The 20,527-nt window shown below is 49.0% G+C and overlaps 1 protein-coding gene across 1 annotated transcript; it reads left to right on the forward strand.

The window, feature by feature from the left end:
- On the forward strand, positions 1-11,901 carry PHTF1 (putative homeodomain transcription factor 1). The gene is made up of 18 exons (XM_040085778.1): positions 1-114; positions 179-235; positions 311-380; positions 1,037-1,195; positions 1,501-1,660; positions 1,968-2,093; positions 2,903-3,059; positions 4,077-4,250; positions 4,331-4,408; positions 5,492-5,701; positions 6,350-6,478; positions 6,887-7,159; positions 7,680-7,811; positions 7,938-8,024; positions 8,936-9,091; positions 9,468-9,563; positions 10,141-10,266; positions 10,598-11,901. The coding sequence occupies exons 1-18, from the start codon at positions 76-78 to the stop codon at positions 10,616-10,618; spliced, it is 2,250 nt and encodes a 749-aa protein (XP_039941712.1). The 5' UTR covers positions 1-75; the 3' UTR covers positions 10,619-11,901.
- The last annotated feature ends 8,626 nt before the right edge of the window (positions 11,902-20,527 follow it).

The raw sequence follows: 20,527 nt of genomic DNA on the forward strand, positions 1-20,527 counted from the left end.
CGGGAGCGGGGTCGGTCCCGCGGCCGGTCCCGGGCCGCGCTCGGTACCGCGGCCGCGCCGGTCCCGCCGCCCCCCATGGCCTGTCGCGATGCCATTTCATGGTACCAGAAGAAGGTGAGTGCGGCGCGGGGCGGGCGGGCGCGGGCCCGGCCGTGCCCTCAGCTTCCTCTCCCCTCAGATCGGGGCCTACGACCAGCAGATATGGGAGAAGGCCGTGGAGCAGACCCAGATGAAGGTACCGGCGGCGGGGGGGTGGCGGGCGGGCCCCGCGCTCCTCGCCGCTAACTCGGCCGTGTGTTCCGCCCCGCAGGGCTTCAAGAACAAGCCGAAGAAAAAGGGGCACATCCAGCCCGATCTGATCGATGTGGATCTGATCAGCGGTGAGCGGTGCTGGCTCTGTTCGTTCCCCTCTGGGACAGGGACGGCACCGAGGGAGCGGCTGGAGCTGTGTCGGGAGGGTTAGGTCGGATATCGGCAAGGTTCCTCCCCCAGAGGGTGCTGGCACTGCCCAGGCTCCTCAGGGAATGAGCGCGGCTCCGAGGCTGCCGGAGCTCCAGGAGAGTTTGGACACCGCTCCAGGGATGCCCAGGGTGGGATTGTTGGGGTGTCTGTGCAGGGCAGGGCTTGGACTTGGCGATCCCTGTGAGTCTCTTCCAGCTGAGGATATTGCACGATTCTGTAGGAGCATCACAGCTTTGTGCAAAGTGGGGGAAGCAGAACCTGCCCCTGCTCGGGAGCACTGCGGCAAAAGGAGCACTGAAAACCAGAGCAGGAGTCCGGGGTGGCTCTGCAGGGGTGGTCGGTGGGAGCAGGGTTGAGTGGGCAGGAAAAGGTCAGAGCCAGAGTGCTGAGAAAAGACCAGGAGCTGCTTTAGCTGTGTCTGCTGGGACTGTGAGCTTTGAATGGTGCCTGAAGCTGGCTGCTGTCACCCTTGCTAAGCCCTGTAGCAGGGCTGGGGCTGCCCAAAGGGCAACTCCAGCAAGGAAGTTCTTGTGATTCACCGTAAATGATGGCTTATTTCCCCTTTAATTCCAAGGCTCTACCTTTGCCAAAGCCAAGCCTGAAATTCCCTGGACATCGCTGACGAGGAAGGGAATTGTGAGAGTGGTGTTTTTCCCCTTGTTCAGCCAGTGGTGGATACAGGTCACTTCCCAGCGTATTTTTATGTGGCTCTTGGTGCTCTACATTATGCAAGGTGAGGGAACAGACTGTGCCATAAACCTCCTGCAAGGAATGTGACATCAAACAATGTATGGATGTGGCTCCTGGGGAGAAATGGCTTGGGGGGGACCTGGCAGTGCTGGAGGAGTGGTTGGACTCGATGGTCTCAGGGCTTTTCCAAGCTGAGTCTATGATTTTGTAGTCCATAATCTAAAGCATGAGGATTTTGTCTGGAGCCTACTTAACGTGCATTTCAAGGTGTAATAAAACAACAAAGCAGAGTAAAGACAAACAGTTGAGACAGACTCTTTAATTTTTGCGTCCATTTCCCCTTTGCAGTCCTAGCAGTGGTGCTGTACTTCATGGTGCCTGCTGTGAGTGCCAGCGAAGTGATGGGACCCCTGTGCCTTATGCTGCTGCTGGGGACAGTTCACTGCCAGATCGTGTCCACACAGGTGAACAGACCTGCAGGGAGCAACGGGCTCAGCCGGCGCCGCAGGTGAGCACCAGCAGGGCCCTTGGTGGGTCCCAGCTCGACATGGGGGGGCTGGATCGAGCCTTCCCTCCTCCAGGCTGCTGCAGCAAAGATTCCCTCTGGGATTTTGTCCCTTGTGCCTTTCCCTGCGATGCCCTGATGTGCTGGGGGTATAAGCAGATTTTTTTTTTATTTTTTTTGGAAGTCAGTATTCTGTTTGCATGATTTCAGAAAAATGACATCCAAAAAGCTGTTCAAATCGCCTTCAGATCTTTTAAGACCTTAAAGTAGCTTCTTACACCAACTTAACTCTCCTTGTCTTAAATCTCAGGAAGTTACGCAAACCTGTGGGTGCGGATGGGAACAGTTGGTCTTCTCCTGACAAAACCAGCAAGGAAGAGCAGTCTGGCTCTGCGTCTCTGCTGACCAATTTATCCAGTCTGCTCTTCCAGAGGAGGTACGTGATCCCTGCTGGGTTTGTGCTGCTCATGACACTGGGAGCAGTTTGGTACCTGGAGAAGGAAGGCACAGCGTGTGCTGTCGCTCACATCCCCCTGCCTGCCAGTCTCTTTTTGAATTGAGACTTTTGTGGTAATGTGGGAAGCTGATTCCTCAGGAATATTTAGTATCTCCTTATTAGATCATATAAAATTAGACTGTATAAAATTAGATCATGTGAAACCAAGTGTTAGATGAGCTGTAGAATGTGGTGGAGTTTATTTTTATTTATCAGATGAGTGACCTTGTTTGAGTGAGTGCTCAGATTATATTGCTGTTTTAGCTGATTTCTAAAAGCGATTGTGTCTTTTGATTTAGACAGTTCTCTCACTTTGGCACCTTCCTTCTCTAAAACTAACTCAAGGAAAAGGAGGAGAGATTGTATGGGATAATTTTTCATTGTTTTCTCCTGTTTTCCCAGGTGAATTTCCTGGTGAGTTTCCAGCTCACAGGTGCTTTCTCTTCATGAGGACTTTTTGTCTTCTGAATTGCTCTTATTTTTAAAAAAATAAAAATAATGAAAAATTTCCCCTTGATTTAGAAGTTTTAAGATACTGTTAGAGTTACAAAAGATGTGTCAAGTGAGGGTGAAGCAGATATAAATCTTTTTACCAGACTCAACACACAAAGCCTGTCAGCCAAAGAAAACTATTTTCCCTTAGCTATCTTGTTTGATGCTGCACCTGTGTGACAATGAAAGACCAGAATGTTTTACATCAAAGAGTTTTTCCCTGACATAAAAGCATTTAATTGTATTTTCTCTCCTAGGAACAGAATAAAGCTGGTAGCTGAGAAAGGGACCGAGACAGAAAGTGGTGTGAATGCTGTGGGTGATGGCATCAAACCCAGACAGGCCAGATCTGAGCACAGGCTGCTGCACTCCAAAGAGAAAAGTAAACTTTCTGATGGGGAGAAGAGCCATCAGGTACTGCCAGGGGAGATGCTTTGAAATCACAGTTTCGGTGTGCTCTTTGTGTGTCCGGAAGTGTGTTGGTATTTAACTGTATGGTTTGATCTAATATAAGATATTCCCTCCTTCTGCTAATCTTTGCCTGCATTAGGGAACCTAGAAATCCCTTTCTGCCTCTCACTGAGCAGCTGAAAAGCTGCTGATACTTTCTTTTCATAGTCATAGAACAGAATTCCAGAATAGTTTGGGTTGGAAGGAATCCTAAAGCCCATCTCATTCCACCCCCTGCCATGGGGAGGGACACTTACACTATCACAGGCTGCTCCCAGCCCTGTCCAACCCGACCAAGTGTGCTGGAATGTGTGTTTTACCAAAGTGCTCTGTTAATTGTTGACACTTCTGTTCACAAGGTGTTCAGTTAAGGGAGACTGCTGATCATGACTAAATAAATTGGCCATTTTCAAAAGCAGTTCTGTAAAATATTTTGTCTTGCAAGACTGAGGTGTCTCATGAGGAGAGAGAAAGAGCTAAAGCATCGTGACCTCTGTTGAAAGCTTTGACACATAAAGATTTTGGGAATTACTCTTGAGTTTCCTCTGGGCCAGTGGTATGTTAACCCCAGGTGAAGAACTTGGAATAGATCCTGTGTGGAATTCTGTTGTATTGTGCCATCCCACCTCCTCTCTGTGAAGGAGTTTGGAGAGGGGCAGAGCCCAGGATTTTGGGTTTGTTACCCCCAGCTCGTAGATACATCTGGGCTTAAGGCTGCTGGTGAGGCACAGCCAAGAGCTGCTGCTGCCTCCTCCTCTTCCTGCCCTCGCCCCAACTCCAACTCCACCCACCCAAAATTCTCTCTCATTACCTCTGGGGCAAGACAAGAGCAGGGGAAAGGAGTTAAAATCTGTGAAATCTCTGTGATGCCCAGAGAATTGTGTTTCTGTGTGTTCTGTGGGGATCATGTGCTGGCTCTGCAGGCACTGAGGCCTCTGAGCCTTTGATGGGACTCAGGCTGGTCCTTGTGTGCATTTGTAGGACGATGGCACCAACAGGGACGGTGTTTCTGACGAGCTGTCGAGCGAGGAGGATGCCGGGGCCATGGCACAAAGGATCCTGTTACACCACAGCATGGAAGGGGCTTCCAGTGACAACAGCTACGAGGAGAAGAAGAAAAGGACTCTGGTTTCTCTCAACCAGGCTGTCTCACAGGTACCCAGGTGGGATTAGTGCTGTTTTCCACACCTTGTTTTGCTGTGGATAATGAGGTGGTTTTCCTTTGGTCTTGGCAGGTCAAGCAAGCTCTGAAAGGTGCCCGAGACTCTGACAGTGTTGTGGAGTCTGAGCTGGAATCCACATTATACAGGCAGGTATGGTCCTAAAGTCAGGAGAGGGAGCTTTCCCAGCCTGGCAGGATTCACAGAATCAGAGAATGGGTTGGGCTGGAACGGAGCCTAAAGCTTATCTCGTTCCACCCCCCCTCCATCAGAACAGACAGGGAATGATGGTGCTTCAGAATCCTCAGGTGCAAAGTGTGACCTCCTCCCTCCCTGCTGCTTGGCAGCTTTGTAAGCCTTCACAACATTCACAGTCCTGATTGCGCTGCTTTGTTAAACAAACCACAAACAAACAAACAACTAACTCTGTTGGCAGCAAAGGAGAGTCCAAGCTGCCTCTAATTGCTCCTGTGGAATTGCTGCAATTGCTCTTGTGGTTGGGAGGCAGTGCTGTACTTGCAGCTTTTAAGCTAATAAATTCTGATTTTAAAATCGCAGACTATCCTGAGTTGGAAGGAACCCACAAGGACCAAGTCCAACTCCTGTAAGGAAGGAATAAATCTATTCTGTGAGACATATTCAGTCACTTCATTACTTTGGTTTTTTGCCCCTGCCACTCACCCTACCTGAAAATAAAATAGAAATCTGTGAATATCAAGTTATAAATATGGAGATATATAAATTAACACAAAATATAAATGAAACATTAAAACAGATTATGCAAAAGGCATAAAAAAGGACATTTTTGTATTAAAGTGAATACATCAGTTTTTATTTTGTAGGTTGGGAATGGGGGTAGGGAATTAATGGGCTCTGTGTGAGTTCTGGTATGGAAATGTATTTTCCCCAAACACTGTCTTAAACCATTTCCACCACGTGGGTGCAACTGGGAGCACTCAAAGCTCTGGGGAGCTGGGGGAAAAGAGGAGGAGGAGGAGAAGGAGAAGGAGAAGGAGAAGGAGAAGGAGAAGGAGAAGGAGAAGGAGAAGGAGAAGGAGAAGGAGAAGGAGGAGGAGGAGGAGGAGGAGGAGGAGGAGGAGGAGAAGGAGGAGTAGGAGGAGGAGGAGGAGAAGGAGTAGGAGGAGATAAGGAGGAGTAGGAGAAGGATGAGGAGGCAGTGCTGGTTTTACAAACCACACGTGGGGCTGTGCCCTGTGACCTTGGCTGCTGTTGCAGGACCCCAGGTCGTGCGTGAGCGTGGGGCCCCGGAGCTGCAGCGGGAGCCGGCGGGACTCGGAGAGCACGCGGCAGGACTCGGAGACCGAGGACATGCTGTGGGACGATCTCCTGCACGGCCCCGAGTGCCGCTCCTCCGGCACCAGCGACAGCGAGGAGCGCTCCGCCAGGGACTCCCGCAGGGACCCCAAGGAAGACGTCTTCCAGCAGGTCGGTGATTTCCATCCAGCAGCTGGGAGTGCTTCTCCCTCTTCCCTCTGTCTTCCCAAATATGAGTGGCGCACGAGGATGCTGTTGGTATGAGGTGAACCTCGAGTGCTGTGTCCAGTTCTGTCCCCTCAGTTTAGGGAGGACTTTGAGACGCTTGAGCGCGTCCAGAGGAGGGAAGGAGGCTGGTGAGGGGCTGGGAACACAAACCCTGTGAGGAACAGCTGAAGGAGCTGGGGGTGTTTAGCCTGGAGAAAAGGAGACTCAAATGTGACCTTACCACTCTCTAAACCCGCTGAAAGGAGGCTGTGTCAGGTGGGGTTGGTCTCTTTCAGCAGGCAGCACTGACAGAACGAGAGGACACAGTCTTCAGTTGCACCAAGGGAAATATAGGCTGGATATTAGGAAAAAGTTTTTCGCAGAAATGGTGATAAAATGGTGGCAAGAACCACATGGAAGACTGGAGTGCTCTAAACAAAGTCAGGGATTCAATGATCGAATCCATCCCTCCCCTCTGCACCACTGCTTATCCCAAAACAAAGTATTTCATCCAAAATGGAATTCCCCCCTCAATCCAATTGCATTCTAGGCATTCCTTACAGGAGGACAGAAAGACCTGACCAGCCTTTTGCTCTCCTCTCTTTTTTCTAGAACCATCTGTTTTGGCTGCAGAACACCAGCCCAGCATCTGCCAAAGTGAGTGCTCTGATCTGGGAGGGGAATGACTGCAAGAAGGTGGACATGTCTGTGCTGGAGATCAGTGGGATTATCATGAGCAGGGTAAGGGGGCTGTGTGGCATTGCAACCTCTCCCTCACACTTTAGAAAACAACCACCAAAACCCCTGGCAAGAGTTACACTTGCAGATATTAGGGGCAGTATGGAACTGGCCCCTCCCCAGCTGCAAAGATGTTCTTACTGAAAAATTGCTTAACCCCCAATTTAGGAGATCTCTTGAAGACTAAGTGCTGATTATCTCTGACTGCCCCTGCAGGGTGCTGAAGGTGGGGGGTTGATTATTTGGCTGATTGGTTTTGGGTTTGGACTGAAATGGGTGGAATTATTTTGGGCTCTGTCCTGTGAAGGGAAGGGGAACTGACTGCTTGCCTGAGTTGATATTTCCACAACAACAGGCCTTTCCTTGATGCAAACCCCAGGTAATCATCCCATTTTTATTCCTGCTTGCCAGGTTAATGCCCACCAGCAAGGAGTGGGGTATCAAATGCTGGGAAACATCATCACCATCGGATTGGCCTTCCTGCCATTCCTCTACAGACTGTTCCGCACAGATAACCTGGAGCAGCTCTGCTCCATTTCTCTCATGGAGCTTCTGCACATCTTCTGTGGAGCCCCTGCCAGCACCCCTGTGCTCATCCTGGCTGCCATCAACTTTCTGGAAAGGCTGTGCTTAACCTGGATGTTTTTCTTCATGATGTGCGTTGCTGAGAGAACCTACAAACAGGTGGGTTTAAAGGTCCTGGTGCCTTTCAGGAACCTGGAAAGCAGGAATACAAATGGGATGATGACCTTAAAGCTCAGCTCATCCCAGGGTCAGGGAGGGGAGTCTGGGAAGGCTCTTATTGATCAGTCACAAATTATACCTGACAATACCATTCCTGACACCCCTGTTCACCCCCTTACCTGTCCCTGAGGTCTTACTCTGTCCCCTCTCTGTTGCCCAGAGCAGCTGTGGCTGCCCCATCCCTGGAAGTGTCCAAGGCCAGGTAGGTCAGGGCTTGGAGCAGCCTTGGGGGGGTGGAAAGTGTCCCTGTCCATGGCAAGGGCTGGAAAAAGATGAGCTTTAAGGTCCCTCCCAGTACAAACCAGTCTGGAATTCCATGAAAACAACTGCTGCTAGAGAGGCTGAGCACTCAGGGCTCGTGCTGGGCTTCCCCAGTCACCCTTTTTGCCAGGTACCACAAAGAATCCCAGGCAATCTCTTCTGTTTTACATTAATTTATGGTTCTGTTTTTAACTTGCAGAGGTTTTTGTTTGCCAAGCTCTTTAGTCACATCACATCTGCTCGGAAAGCCAGGAAATATGAAATCCCTCACTTCAGGCTCAAGAAGGTGGAGAACATCAAGATCTGGTTATCCCTTCGCTCCTACCTGAAGGTGAGTTCTGACCTGGGCTTTTCTTATTGCAGAGGGTGTGACAGTGGCAGTGGCAGTGGCACTGTTTGTGGTGAGTTTTGGCTGCACACTGCCCTCAGCCCTGACCCTGTGTCCTTGTTTCTGCAGAGGCGAGGCCCTCAGAGGTCTGTGGACGTTGTGGTGTCCTCAGTCTTTTTACTGGCTCTTTCAATTGCTTTTATCTGCTGTGCCCAGGTGAGATTTTAACCTATGTGGTTTATAAAGTAGGGAAAACCCTCCCAAGAGCTGGAGGCTTTTCCTTTACCAGCACACAAAGGGCTGGAAGTGGAGCTGTTTGACTCCAGAATAACACAGAGAGTGTAGCATTTTTCAAAGCAATTCTTTGTCATTTTTTGTTGGACAAAGAGGTTCATTCTGTGCTTGTAGAGCAAGGTCAGAGGTTTTGTAATCATTAGGAAAATTTCAGGACATGGCCATTTGGACACAAAGGAGAGGAGACTCTGCCCAAGGACCTCAGGTGTTCATAGGACATTAATTCCAGAGGGCTGATTGGAGCATGCTCTGTAACCATGTGGAAAAGCAGGTCAAGAACTATTCCTGGCACCTTTTAACCCTTGACTAAACCTGTCACAGGCAGCAGTGCCAATGCTGGAGCTGTTTTCTTGGTCAGTGCTGTGTTCAGGCAGGTCCTTGATCCCCTGAAGGGGCAGCTGTGGTAGCAGAGGCTGGTGGTTTGTAGATACTGTCACTGCTGTGGCTGCTCTTGTAAGGTTTCCAGAGGAAGGAATGACAATCCCAGGCCTGCTGTGTGAGTCCACACTTTGAAAGGCAGGAGCAGCTTGGCCTGGCTGAGGCTGCCAGTGGGACAGGGCAAGGAAAGGCACTTCATTGCCTGTTTGTGGGACAGAGGGAGGAGAGAGGAGGAACAGAAGGAAAATTTATCCAATTCCAAGCTAAAGGCAGGTTAGAAATGAGACCTTTCCCTGTATCCCCATCACAGGAGTGATTTACACTTCTTGGGAAGAGCTGTCAGCATAGAGCACACGGGGCTGGGCAGAGGAGGAGCAGGGGCAGTGCTTGTCCACTTGTCCCAAGAACAGGCACTTTGTCAGAGACATTTGGTGCTTTGTTTTCTCCCCATACAGGTTCTTAAAGGTCACAAAACCTTTCTGAGTGCTGCTTACAACTGGGAGTTCCTGATGTGGGAGGCAGCACTGCTCCTCTTTCTGCTCCGTCTGGCGTCTCTGGGCTCTGAGACCAACAAGAAATACAGCAACATTTCCATCCTGCTCACTGAGCAGGTAGCTCCCTTTAGCTTGTTCTCCCCTGGCCTTTGTGGTTTGTTTGGATATAATTATTGTATTTCAAACCAGTTTAAATACTGGAATCAAACTTGAAAATGTAGGAATCAACCCTTGTGTTGTCCAAAAAGCAACAAAGCGCTGCTCAGCCTGGGAGGGATGGGACAGACTCAAACTCCAAAGTTCTAGATTATTTTGGTCTCAGGGTTAATGTGTGTTAGCCAAAACAACTGGAAAAGAATGATGTTATCAGTGCTAGATTCATTACTTCAGGAGTGACAGCAGACTGCAAAAATGGCTCCAATTTCCCTTAGTTAGGAATCAGGTGGGGGCTGGTGCTGGAATTTCAACCCCTGGCCTGTGGTGTCTGTCACAGATAAACTTGTACCTGAAGATGGAGAAGAAACCAAACAAGAAGGAGCAGCTGTCTCTGGTAAACAATGTGCTGAAACTGTCCACAAAGCTGCTGAAGGTGAGATGCTCTGCCTGAATGCTGGATTTTTTGGAAGCAGGGAGTTATGGCAATGCCATGTGGGCCTGCCCTTCCCTTGGCTCTTGGAGTTAGGGCTCACAGAGGGGTTTTTCAGTGCTGCTGCAGCTGTGACAGGAGAGGGAACAGCACAAGGCCAGAGTGGGTAATTAGTGCTGGGAACTCTTGATGAGCAGTGGTTTAACTGAGAGGAGAGGCTGGGGTGAGCTCAGCATCTCCTGACTGCTCCAGTCTCGTTTTCCTTCAGCAGCTGTGATGCTGGAGCTCACTGCCAGCAGCAGGGAGAGCTTTGGGAAGGAGTGAGCAGGGTCTGGGAGTCCATAGGTTGGGCTGGGTGGTTCTGCAGCCTGGAGTGTCAGACTCTGGGGCAGCTGGGGTTGTTGCAGAGCCTTTGGATTCGGCAGGAGATGTCTCTGGAACATTGGCAGCTCCTGTACATGTATTTAAGAAAGGACCCAGAGGCAGCTCAGTCTGTTGGAGTGCCAGCTAAAAGTCAGAGGCTGAATTCTTTGGTATTGGTGGGTGCTGATGGATCCCTGTCCTTGTCCTGTCCCTGCAGGAATTGGATAGTCCATTCAGGCTGTATGGGCTGACCATGAACCCACTGATCTACAACATCACACGGGTTGTCATCCTGTCTGCTGTGTCAGGAGTGATCAGTGACCTGCTAGGATTCAACATCAGAGTAAGTGTCCCTGTCCCCCCCAGAACAGCTCTGGGGCCACAGCTGGGGTCACAGCTGGGTTGCAGTGGGAGCCCAGACCCCAGAACGTGCTGGGGGTGTCCCCACCTCCCTGAGCCAGGTTTGGGGGAAGGACAGGGCTCACTTCAGTTTCAGCTCCCTTCAGGTGAAGCTGTGAGAATCCAGGGTTCCTCCCTTTGTCTCCATCCTCCTGTGGCTCTTCCTGAAACTGGAGCTCACTGAGCAGAGCAGGAGGGGCAGGAGACACAGAATGTGACCTGGAGGTGGAGACCATTCCTGCTAGACACAAACTCCCTTTATTGTCTCTTTGCAGTTATGGAAAATCAAGCCATGAACTGGCAGAGCATCAGCCCTGGGCATCTCCACCAGACACCAGAGAAGAGAACCAGCAGTGTGGGCAGAAAGAAGAAAACTGACAGAAATCTGTAATTCCAATTTTTAAGCAGATTCCCAGTGTATGTATCAGAAGTTTTCTTTCTGCTTTACTGCTCTACTACATCCAGAATGAACTGGTCTCATCAGTGATGTCATCCCATGGCATGCACAGAAAAACTGGATTAATGGGCCCAAGTGCTGGCAGCTGGCACTGAACCAGCAGGAGCTGGTGTGGGACCTCAAACCCTAAAGCCATACAAGAGCTGCAGCTGGGGGGACACCACTGGCTGTGACTGGGGCCATGTTTCTGTCAAACCTGGACCCTGGGCATGTGACAAGGAGGGACTCAGCCCTCCTGGCCCAGTCAGCCTTCCTGGGGCTGCCCTGGAATATTCCAGGTTGAGAATCCTTTGCTGCACTGACCTGGCTGTGCTGAAGAGCTTTTCTTTCCTCAAAGCTCTGTGTGCTCAAGGCTTTGCCTCCATCCTGAAGCGCCCCAGGAGGCACCAGGTGAATTCCCCCTCCCTGCTGCCAATCCAGCAACACCCAGACCCTGCTGCTGCCTTGTGCTGGGGCTGCTGCAGTGAGCAGTGTTTTCTGAGGACGGTGGTTACAGGAGAAAAACCTTTCAACACGCACTACAGGCAAAGTGTTCGTGAGCTGGAGAACGTTTTGCCACGTCTGTTCCCTGGAATACTCAGCTCCATCCTGTCCTGGCTGTGACAGCAGCTCTGCTCCATGGTGTGAGCAGCTGTTGCAGCCCAACACTGCAATAGAGCCTCACCCTGAACACCTGGGGAGGAAATCTGTGAGGGGAAAAACAGCTTGGACCAAGATTTCTTCAGGTTCGTGTTTAAAAAGGTCATGGAGAGCAAGGAAATATTTGAAGGCTTCTGTAACATTTCCCTTCGCTGGCTCCAATGGTTTCTATTTATTAGTAATGAAAAGAGCAAAAACTGAGGAACTTCTCATTCCTTCACAGGAGGGTAAAATAGCAGAGGAATTTTTGGTAGTAAATTGTTTACAGCTATTTTCTGTATAAGGAAAAGTTGTGAGATGTAAAAGGAGGTGACAGTTTTATATAGCAAAATGTGCAAATAAACCTGCAGGACAAGCACTTCATCATTCCCAACGGTTTCTACAGCACTTGATGATTTTTATACCATCTTTTTGAACATCTGTTACTGGAATGGAGGGGTCAAGGAAACATCCAATAATAAATTGCATTTGTTTTCCAGAAAAGCAGCATGTTTGTGGGTAAAACCTGAGTCACAGCCCTGAGAGCCAACCAAGAGCCTGGTTTAGACAGTGCAGAACCAACAGGCCACGAACTGGAGTTAGGTTTTAAGATCTGTGTAAAAATAATCAGGGATTTACAGGTCTCTCTCCAGTCAGAACCTCAGGAGTCTGTGTGAAGGTGCTGTGCAATAGATAAATATTTACAGCACATCCATCCATTGTGGACATTCCAAGGCCATGTGGATGCAGGAAGCACCGAGAAAGGGAAAGGGAAATCCCACACAGGCAGGACATTGTCAGGTCACATTCACACAGGAAAACAGGAGGTGATGGCAGGGAAATCATTTCAGTGCTGCCAATTCCTCTGGAATTAAAGGTCTGGATTTGTCACTGTCCTCAGTGGGCAGGGTGAGGGCACCAACATTCCCCAGCCTGTGGGGAGGAACACAGGAATATCTGCACAGGCTCCTCAGAATATTAAATATTTCACAGCCCTTCTCCAGCCAGGGAGGATTTGTACATGTTCTGCTCCACAGCAAACCTCAATGGATCACCCAGCAGCTGAGCACAGTTCAGAGCTGCTTTGAAGCCCTTTGAATTCCCCAAATCTTTGTTTCAAAAGCTGTTTGAGCCGTCAGCTGTGCTTGTGAAGAATTCCACTCACAACTGCCTCGCTGTGCTTCGTTAGCCTCTAAAGCATCTAAAGTTTCAAAATGAGATACTCTCTTACTCTCAAAGAACAAATCCTATCAGTCTGAATTTTGAGTAAGTGAAGCTCAATCTTTTACTCCTTCCTGCTTCTGCAAACTGGACCAACGGGCTCCTTTTTCTGCAATCATTGGGCACCTCAGATGTCAGGAAATCATCACTAAATTATGAATAAAATCAAACCTTGCAGTGTGTTGTTCTGACAGCCATGGGGCTGATGTGTCAGTGAGTTCTGGGGGTGGCATCTGTAAAATATTCCTGCCAGCCCAAACCAGGTGTGAGCCCCCTGTACCCTGTGTGCCATCAGCACTCCTTGATCACTCAGAGAAAACTGGGGCGAGTTTTTACACACACAGGCAAAAGCTGCACTGAGGAAGCTGCTGTGGCAGCTGAGTCTGTCCCAAGGTCAGTTTTTACCTCTACAGATAAAAAAATCCAGTTCCTAATTAGCAGTAAATAGTTAAAGATGGGACTTCAGTCTCAGCTCTACTCCCGGGCTGAGGATGTCATGGTGCCACAAGTGAACCCAAAGGAATTGTGATATTGAACAGAACTCAAGAGTTTTCTGTCCTCACACAGAGGTTTGCAAACCAAATCCCCCTGAATCAAGGAACTGAAGTGATTGTGCTGCGTTCAGAAAAAGCAAAGTCACAGAATTATGTCAAATATCATATTCACCTCCAGGGTTTTGTGTTGGATATAAAAATCCCAGGAATCAAATCAGTGGCTTCTTTGCTGCCCTGGGACTGACAGAACCAACTCTCCCCTGTTCTCCCTGGCCCAGCAGGGACAGGAGGGATTCCTGATGTGAACACTCACCAAGCTCTGGAGAAAAGCCCCACTTCAGCCCAAACCTGCCTTGCCTGTGGCTGGCACCCACGTGGGAAGGATTAGATGGACTGGATGCAGGAGATAGCTTGGCACAAGAGCAGGAAGTGAGTCAGGATCACACTGGCAGCAAAGGCATTAAATAACTTTGTTCAGAGCTCCCAGCACTCGGAGAAGCTGCAGCAGGGACACGTTGGAGCAGCAGAGGTGGCCTGCAAAGGGACACAGGGACAGCAGCTCATGGCAGAGTGTCCCTGAAGCCACCCACCAGGTCCCTCATGCAGCTTAAATCAGGACAAATCAAATTTTCCTCCTCTAACCAGTTTTTGAGGGGGAAAAAAAAAAAAAAAGACAACTGTGTGGAAAAAAAAACAAACCCAATGCTTTAAGTGAGTCTCATGGGGAAATTGATTAGAACATGTTCTTGAAGCCACTGTAAGTCAGTCACAGCCATTTTCCAGCCACTCTTCTGCTGGGGTGCCCTTACAGCCCCTGGGGACTCTCCGTGGCTCAGGAATTACTGCTTTTTCCTCACTGGAGAATTCCCCTCAGGCTGGGAAGTTCCATCTCTGGTTTCATTGGGCACTGTCAGCCTCCTGTGCCTGCACCCTCCTGAATCTCCTCGGATGGCAGTGGGATACTGCAAAGGCTGGAGATTTTGAATTTCTGCCTTTTAAGAGCTGGACCCGGCAAATGAATCATCCTCAGAGGTTTTTCTCCAGAAGCTCCTGAAGGGAAAGTTATTCCCATCAAACACTGGGGAGTGTCACTCTGCAGAGCTTCTGCCTTTGCTGGGGTTTTCTGCTTCTGGTCTTGCCTGCTGACTCCTGGTTTGCCATTCCCCCCTTTCAGCTGCTCCACACTCACCTCATCACCACCAGGTGTTCTGCCTTGGATCCTCCCCGATGGTTCTGCACCTCCTGCCTTGCTGAGATGCCTTTGGGTGCTGGCTGACCTTCCTCCATTCCCATGGAAAACCCTTTCTTGTCGTGATTTCTGTGTTTTCACTCTCACTCCCGGGACTGTCAGATTTATGTGGGGTTTTTTTTTAGGATCCCCTTTCCTGGGGCTGTGGAATCCCGTGTGGGGGTGACCTTCAGCAGCCCCTGGCTTTGCTGGCCTGGCAGATCTGTCCCTTCTGATCCCTTTAGTGATTCCAAAGCCAGGGCTGGAGGAACATTCCCATCTGTTCTGTGTTCTCTGAGGTTTATCTTGTCAGGCACAGCGTTCTCTGCTTGTTCCACCTCCTCAGACCAGAACTCTGGTAAAGCTTCCCCTGGTGCTGCTAAATAACTCACTGCAGATGGGGAAGCAGAATGGGAAGATGAAGATAATGCTGACTGTTCCTCATATATTACATTTCCTGAAGCTGGATTGTTGCTATCCCAATCACCTGGAAGTGAACAGCGAGAGATTGGACCAAATAACTACACAAAAGGTAATAATCATTAAATATGTCAGAATTTCAGGACCTCAGCAGCAAATACTGAGTTCAGATTAAAAAACATGATGGAGTGGCATATTCTCAAAGCCTTCTTTAGCCAGGTTTCTGTATTGTGTGTTTCTAAAACTTCCAAAAACCCTGAGGATGTTATTTTGGAAAAAAAATAAAACAAAACATGCTCAGAATGCTGGATCCCTGCAGGACTGACACGGTCTGGGATCAAAACAATTTTAGAGCCCACACAGCAAAATTGCAAAATAGAAAGTCCCTGACCTACATGGTTTAATAAAGCTAAATGAACTGGAACTGTTATGCTAAAAATATTTTGAAACAGTGAAAGGTTGGGGTTATTCATAGCTTTCCAACCTTTCCTGATATCCAACTTTTCCTGATCCAACTTAACTCTGATATCCAGTCTATCCCTGATCCAAACTTTCCTGATATCCATAACCTTTTCTGATATCCAGTCTGTCCCTGACCCAGCTTATCCCTGATATCCAACATTTCCTGCTACCCAACCTTTCCTGATCCAACATTTCCTGCTACCCAACCTTTCCTGATCCAACATTTCTTGATATCCAACCTTTCCTGATCCAAACTTTCCTGATATCCAACCTATCCCTGATCCAACTTCACCTGATATCGTCTATCCCTGATCCAAACTTTCCTGATATCCAACCTTTCCCTGATCCAACTTATCCCTGATATTCAGTCTTTCCTGCTGTCCAAACTTTCCTGATATCCAGTCTATCCCTGATCCAACATTTCCTGATCCACCCTCTCCTGATAGTCAACCCATCCCTGATCCAATCTTTCCTAATATCCTCCAACCTTTCCTGCTATCCAGCCTTTCCCTGATCCAACTTTTCCTGCTATCCAGCCTTTCCTGCTATCCAGCCTATCCCTGATCCAGCCCTTCCCTGATCCATCCTTTCCCTGATCCATCCTTTCCCTGACCCAGCCTTTCCCTGATCCATCCTTTCCCTGATCCAGCCTTTCCCTGATCCAGCCTTTCCCTGATCCATCCTTTCCCTGATCCATCCTTTCCCTGATCCATCCTTTCCCTGATCCAGCCTTTCCCTGATCCATCCTTTCCCTGATCCATCCTTTCCCTGACCCATCCTTTCCCTGATCCATCCTTTCCCTGATCCAGCCTTTCCCTGATCCAGCCTTTCCCTGATCCAGCCTTTCCCTGACCCAGCCCTTCCCTGACCCAGCCTTTCCCTGGTCCAGCCTTTCCCCGATGTCCATCCCACCTCCCCTGGCAGCTCCAGCCGTTCCCTGGGCGCTGTCCCTCGGGAGGAGCTGCGGACCCTGCCGAGGTCTCCTCTCCTCCTCCCACCCTCGGTGTGATCCCGCCCGGAGCAGGAGCAGCGGAGAAAACCTCAGCAGCGAAAATCCCCGCTGGAGTCTCCCAAGCACGAGGGGGGAAAGCGAATTCCTGTGAGGAGTGGGATAAGGGGAGTTAACAATAGCAGGAATTCACATCCAATGGAGGCTCCCGGGCAGGATCTGTGCCAGCCCCAGCACAGAGAGGGCAGGGAAGCACCAGGACTGCGGGGAGGGTGGCATCTCATGGGCACCTGGATCAGCTCCCCGCTCCAAACTCTGAAAATACAGCTGCAGAGCCTCGGACACCATCGTATCCCTGCTGGACCCGCGTATTTCCCTTTTACTGCAACATCCAAGAGAGAATTCCTGACTCCTCCCAGCTCTGCTCCACTGTGCAATCTCCTGTTGAGGCTCCTAAAGTGCCCCAAAGCAGCTGCTGCTCACAAAAAAAGAGAGGTGAGGACCTAAAGGCAAATTTAAAATCCATATTTTTTTCCAGAAAAAAACCATTCCAGTCTTTCTCTATGTTGAGAATTTAAACTGAATTCATCCCATCTCAGGGTAATTGTTTTGTTCTGAGCCTAAACGTTCAGAACGTTCAGTCTTTTCTTCTGATTCCGAGATAGGCACAAAATCCTTTGGGAAACTTTGCCAAAGGCTCTGTAACAGCTCCATTACAACGTTTTCTGTTTATTTCATAACTGCAACGAGCGTTCAGCAGTCCTGAGGAGATAATCAGATATAAAACACCGTGGGAGAGACAATTCAGTGCATTTTTACACCCAGCTTTTCTACCTGCGTTCAGCAGGGAAAGGTTTTGATGTTCTGCTTTTGAGAGCTCCCTGAGGGATGAGAGTTCCCCACTCCCTCTGGATGGCTTCCTGCACCTGGGAATGACTTTTTCTGCTTTTATTCCGCTTTTCCTCAGAAAAAGCAACACAATTTTACAGGTCCCGATATGAGCAGAAGGGTTTCAGCTTGTTTGGAAGTTGAGAAAGGTCAGAAGGGATCAGGGCTGGTCACATCCATGAAATTGGTTCAGATATTCAATTTATTAAGATTTTGTAAGACAGAAAGAGCATTTGAGAAATATCCCTCTGGAAAGGGAAGGGAACGAGGACCTGCAGGGGCAATGGAGATTTGGAGGCCCCAAAAATGGAGGGGAATTGCCAAATGAATTTAGGCACCACAGAGTTTTACTGCCCAGCTCCTGGAAAGGTGAGGAACTGGTCCCAGAGCCACACTGGGGGAATGAGTTCACTGAGAGGAATTTTAAATTGTTTTGTCTTCTCCCAAAGGCCGAAAAAATTAAAAATTAAATTGCAAAGAAATTAAAATACAAAAAAATTAAATTGCAAAAAAAAAAATTAAAGTACAATATCATTTTAAATCACTTTATATTATTTCCCTGTCCATGGAAAATAATTCTTTTGTGCACTTTATGATAAATCCAGTGTGTTTGTGGAAGAAAACCACATTTCAGGATGCAAAATGACTCTGACAGTTAAGAATAAGGAGCCACAGTCAATGCAAAAAGCTGCTTCTTAGGTAGCAAGTACTGCCTCAAGATGGACTTCTGTGCCGAATTATAAATTGAAAATCTCCTTTTTTCCCGAAAAGGTTAAAAAAAATAATCCCAAGCCCCAAAACTAGAGATGTTCCAGCCTTGTTGGGTGCAGCACATTACTGCATTTCTTAATTAAGAACAAACAAATTCTATTAAGATATTAAAAAGTGCTCAAGCATCTCATAAGGGGAGGGAAATTTAAATCCTATTGAACTGAATTTCTCAGGTGTGTGGGGCCTCCCAAGCCCTCCCCAGCACTGCTCAGTGCCCCTCCTGTGACATCCTTAGAGAGGTTTTCCTTTGGAGATTAAAAAAAATTCCACTTTTCCTCCTGGTTCACGCTCAGATTTCTAATTCAGAAGCACAGGACAAGAGCTGACAGGCTCCTGCTTTGGTGAAAAATGTTTAAAAAATCTCTTCTGGTGCATGAGGGGATTCGTTTATTCCCAGGGAAAGCAAAGATCCCAGGGCTGGCAGGGAGGGAAGGGACCCAGCGCAGGATTTGGTGCCAGGCTCAGAGGGCAAAGCACCAACTCTGCCAGGGTTTGTGCCCGGTGAGGCTCCGCAGCTCGCAGCAGAAAGGGATTTGGGATTTTCTGAAGCTGCAGCCTGGGTTTTCCCGGCTGTGGAGCAGCCCTGGGAGCTGTCCCTGGCTCACCCACCTCACTCTGGATTTCCTCTCTGCACACCGGGCTCTGCTCACAGCCAGGGGAGTTTAAAAATGGAGATTTATTCCCACTCCAGTGGGACAGGTTCTGCTCCTTTCTCCTTCACTGTCACAAGATCCTTTACATCTGAAACGCTCAACTCCAGCTCCCCTGAGCTACAGATTTCTTTCTGACTGATCTTCACTCTGGTTTTACCACCTGCTGTTGAGGGGGTTTTGTTCCCTCTCTTTGTTGAGTGTCCCCAGGTTCAGGTTTTATCTCTACATTTCACCTCCAAATCTGCATTTGAGGCAGTGGGAAAGGTTTTTCCACAGAGTCCAGGTAAGGTTGTGCATAAATAATGTCTGGAATTGTGATATTCAGAAAACTTAGTTTGGAAGCAAGTGGAAGGTGTCCCTGCCCGTGGCAGGGGTGGAATGAAATGAGCTTTAAGGTCCTTCCAACCCGAACCAGTCTGGGATTCAAAGATTAAAAGCTGCAGAGAAACAGATCTAATTTAACCAACTCAAACTTCAGCAGCTTTATAATCACCCTGGGCAACTGCTTTGAAGTGTGTCCCTTCGAACGGGAATGAAGCAGATTTGATAAAAATAAAATTCTTAATAGAAAAAATAACAATTTATAGAGTTCTCTTTGCTTCAAGCACTAACAAAAAAAGGAATGTTAAGTCTTTGAAATTCTGTGTAGCAGACTGAGATGGCATGTTAAATATTTGAAATGAATGTGAAATTAGAGAATCATCTGCTGGCTTTAGTCACGGTCTGGCTTTGGGTATTTATTATTTAAAAGGGGCAAAAAAGCCAAAAATAATGATGGGGAGTTTAATTAAACCAATAAACAGCAATCCAGAAAAGCGCAGGGTTGGAAAAGAGCTTTTCTCTCCAAATGATTGGATTTTACCTATTTATATTTTTGTTTAGAAGCAATACCACGCTGTTACGTGGGAGCAGCCATCAAATCCCAGGCTGGAGCTGTGCAGTCCCCAGGACTCCCTTTGCTGCTCAGCAGGGTTTTACAGGTTTTACAGGTAAAGGATTTTACAGGAAAAATCTGTCAAGGGTTTTTTCCCCCACAAAAGAAAAACTTGTGACCCTTTTTCCAAGGGGAAGAGAAGCAGGAGGTGTTTCTGTTGCATCCCAGGGACGCAGCTTTGGGGAATTTGTGTGTTTTAGCAGGGAGGAAAGGGAAAATTCAAGGTTTACTGGAGATGTTTGGAGAGCAGGAGCACTCCGGGAGCACCGACCCCGCTGGCAGCAAAGCCCTGGCAGCTCCTGCAGCACCAGAGCCCTGAGAGGGGGAGATTTTCTCACTGAGCATCAGCCCGTGGTGCTGCAGCCCCCTCAGGAGGGGTCATTTCCCCCGGGCTGGAGGACACAAGGTCTGGGCAGGACCTGTTTCTATGCCAGCAGCACTGTGCCTCTCTCACACGTGGGAATTTCTCTCATTTCACAGCGTGTTGTTAATTTTTTTTAACTTCTTTTCGGCACAACCACCTTGGCAGGTGCCTCTCTCTGCCCCACCTGCCTCCAGCTCTTCCAGAGCAATGAGCTCCCACCTCATTCACCTTCCAGGAGCTGATGACCCCTGTGGCTCCCACCCAACTCAGGCTGCTCTGGGATTCACTCTCTTTAATTCTGAACATCTTCAAACACTCCACCGAAGCGAATAAGCGCCAGCAGTGACAAACAGGAGACTCTGGCACTGGTGGCACCTCCCTGGCCCTCCTCAGCCACCTCTGTGAGGGTCACCAGGGTGCCACGTCCCTGATGAGCTGCAGGAAGCTGCCATGGGAGAGCTCCACCACGGAGTGGCTGAGATCCGGTGCCCACCTTCAGCTTCCCACTGTGGCCAGCCTTGATCACGCTGCCAGCCCTGTGAGGAGCCACCAGGAGCCAGGAACAGGCACAGCAACACCATCAGGGCTCGTGGAGTCATGGAGTATCCTGAGTGGGGAGAGATCCACGGGGATCAAAGTCCTGCTCCTGGCTCCTCATGGGGCAGCCTCAAGGATGGCACCCTGTGCACGTGAGAGAAGCATCAAACAGACCCAGAGCTGCCACAGTCAGGGAATGATGGAATATC

This window comes from Hirundo rustica, chromosome 24, assembly GCF_015227805.2.
Source record: "Hirundo rustica isolate bHirRus1 chromosome 24, bHirRus1.pri.v3, whole genome shotgun sequence".
Classification (NCBI taxonomy): Eukaryota; Metazoa; Chordata; class Aves; order Passeriformes; family Hirundinidae; genus Hirundo; species Hirundo rustica.

Excerpts from the sequence above, each read along its gene's own strand:
- PHTF1 (XM_040085778.1), top strand. The coding sequence starts at position 76 with ATGGCCTGTCGCGATGCCATTTCATGGTACCAGAAGAAG. Across the intron at positions 4,409-5,491 it reads AATCCACATTATACAGGCAG|GACCCCAGGTCGTGCGTGAG; the intron begins GTATGGTCCTAA and ends CTGCTGTTGCAG. Across the intron at positions 7,160-7,679 it reads CTGAGAGAACCTACAAACAG|AGGTTTTTGTTTGCCAAGCT; the intron begins GTGGGTTTAAAG and ends TTTAACTTGCAG.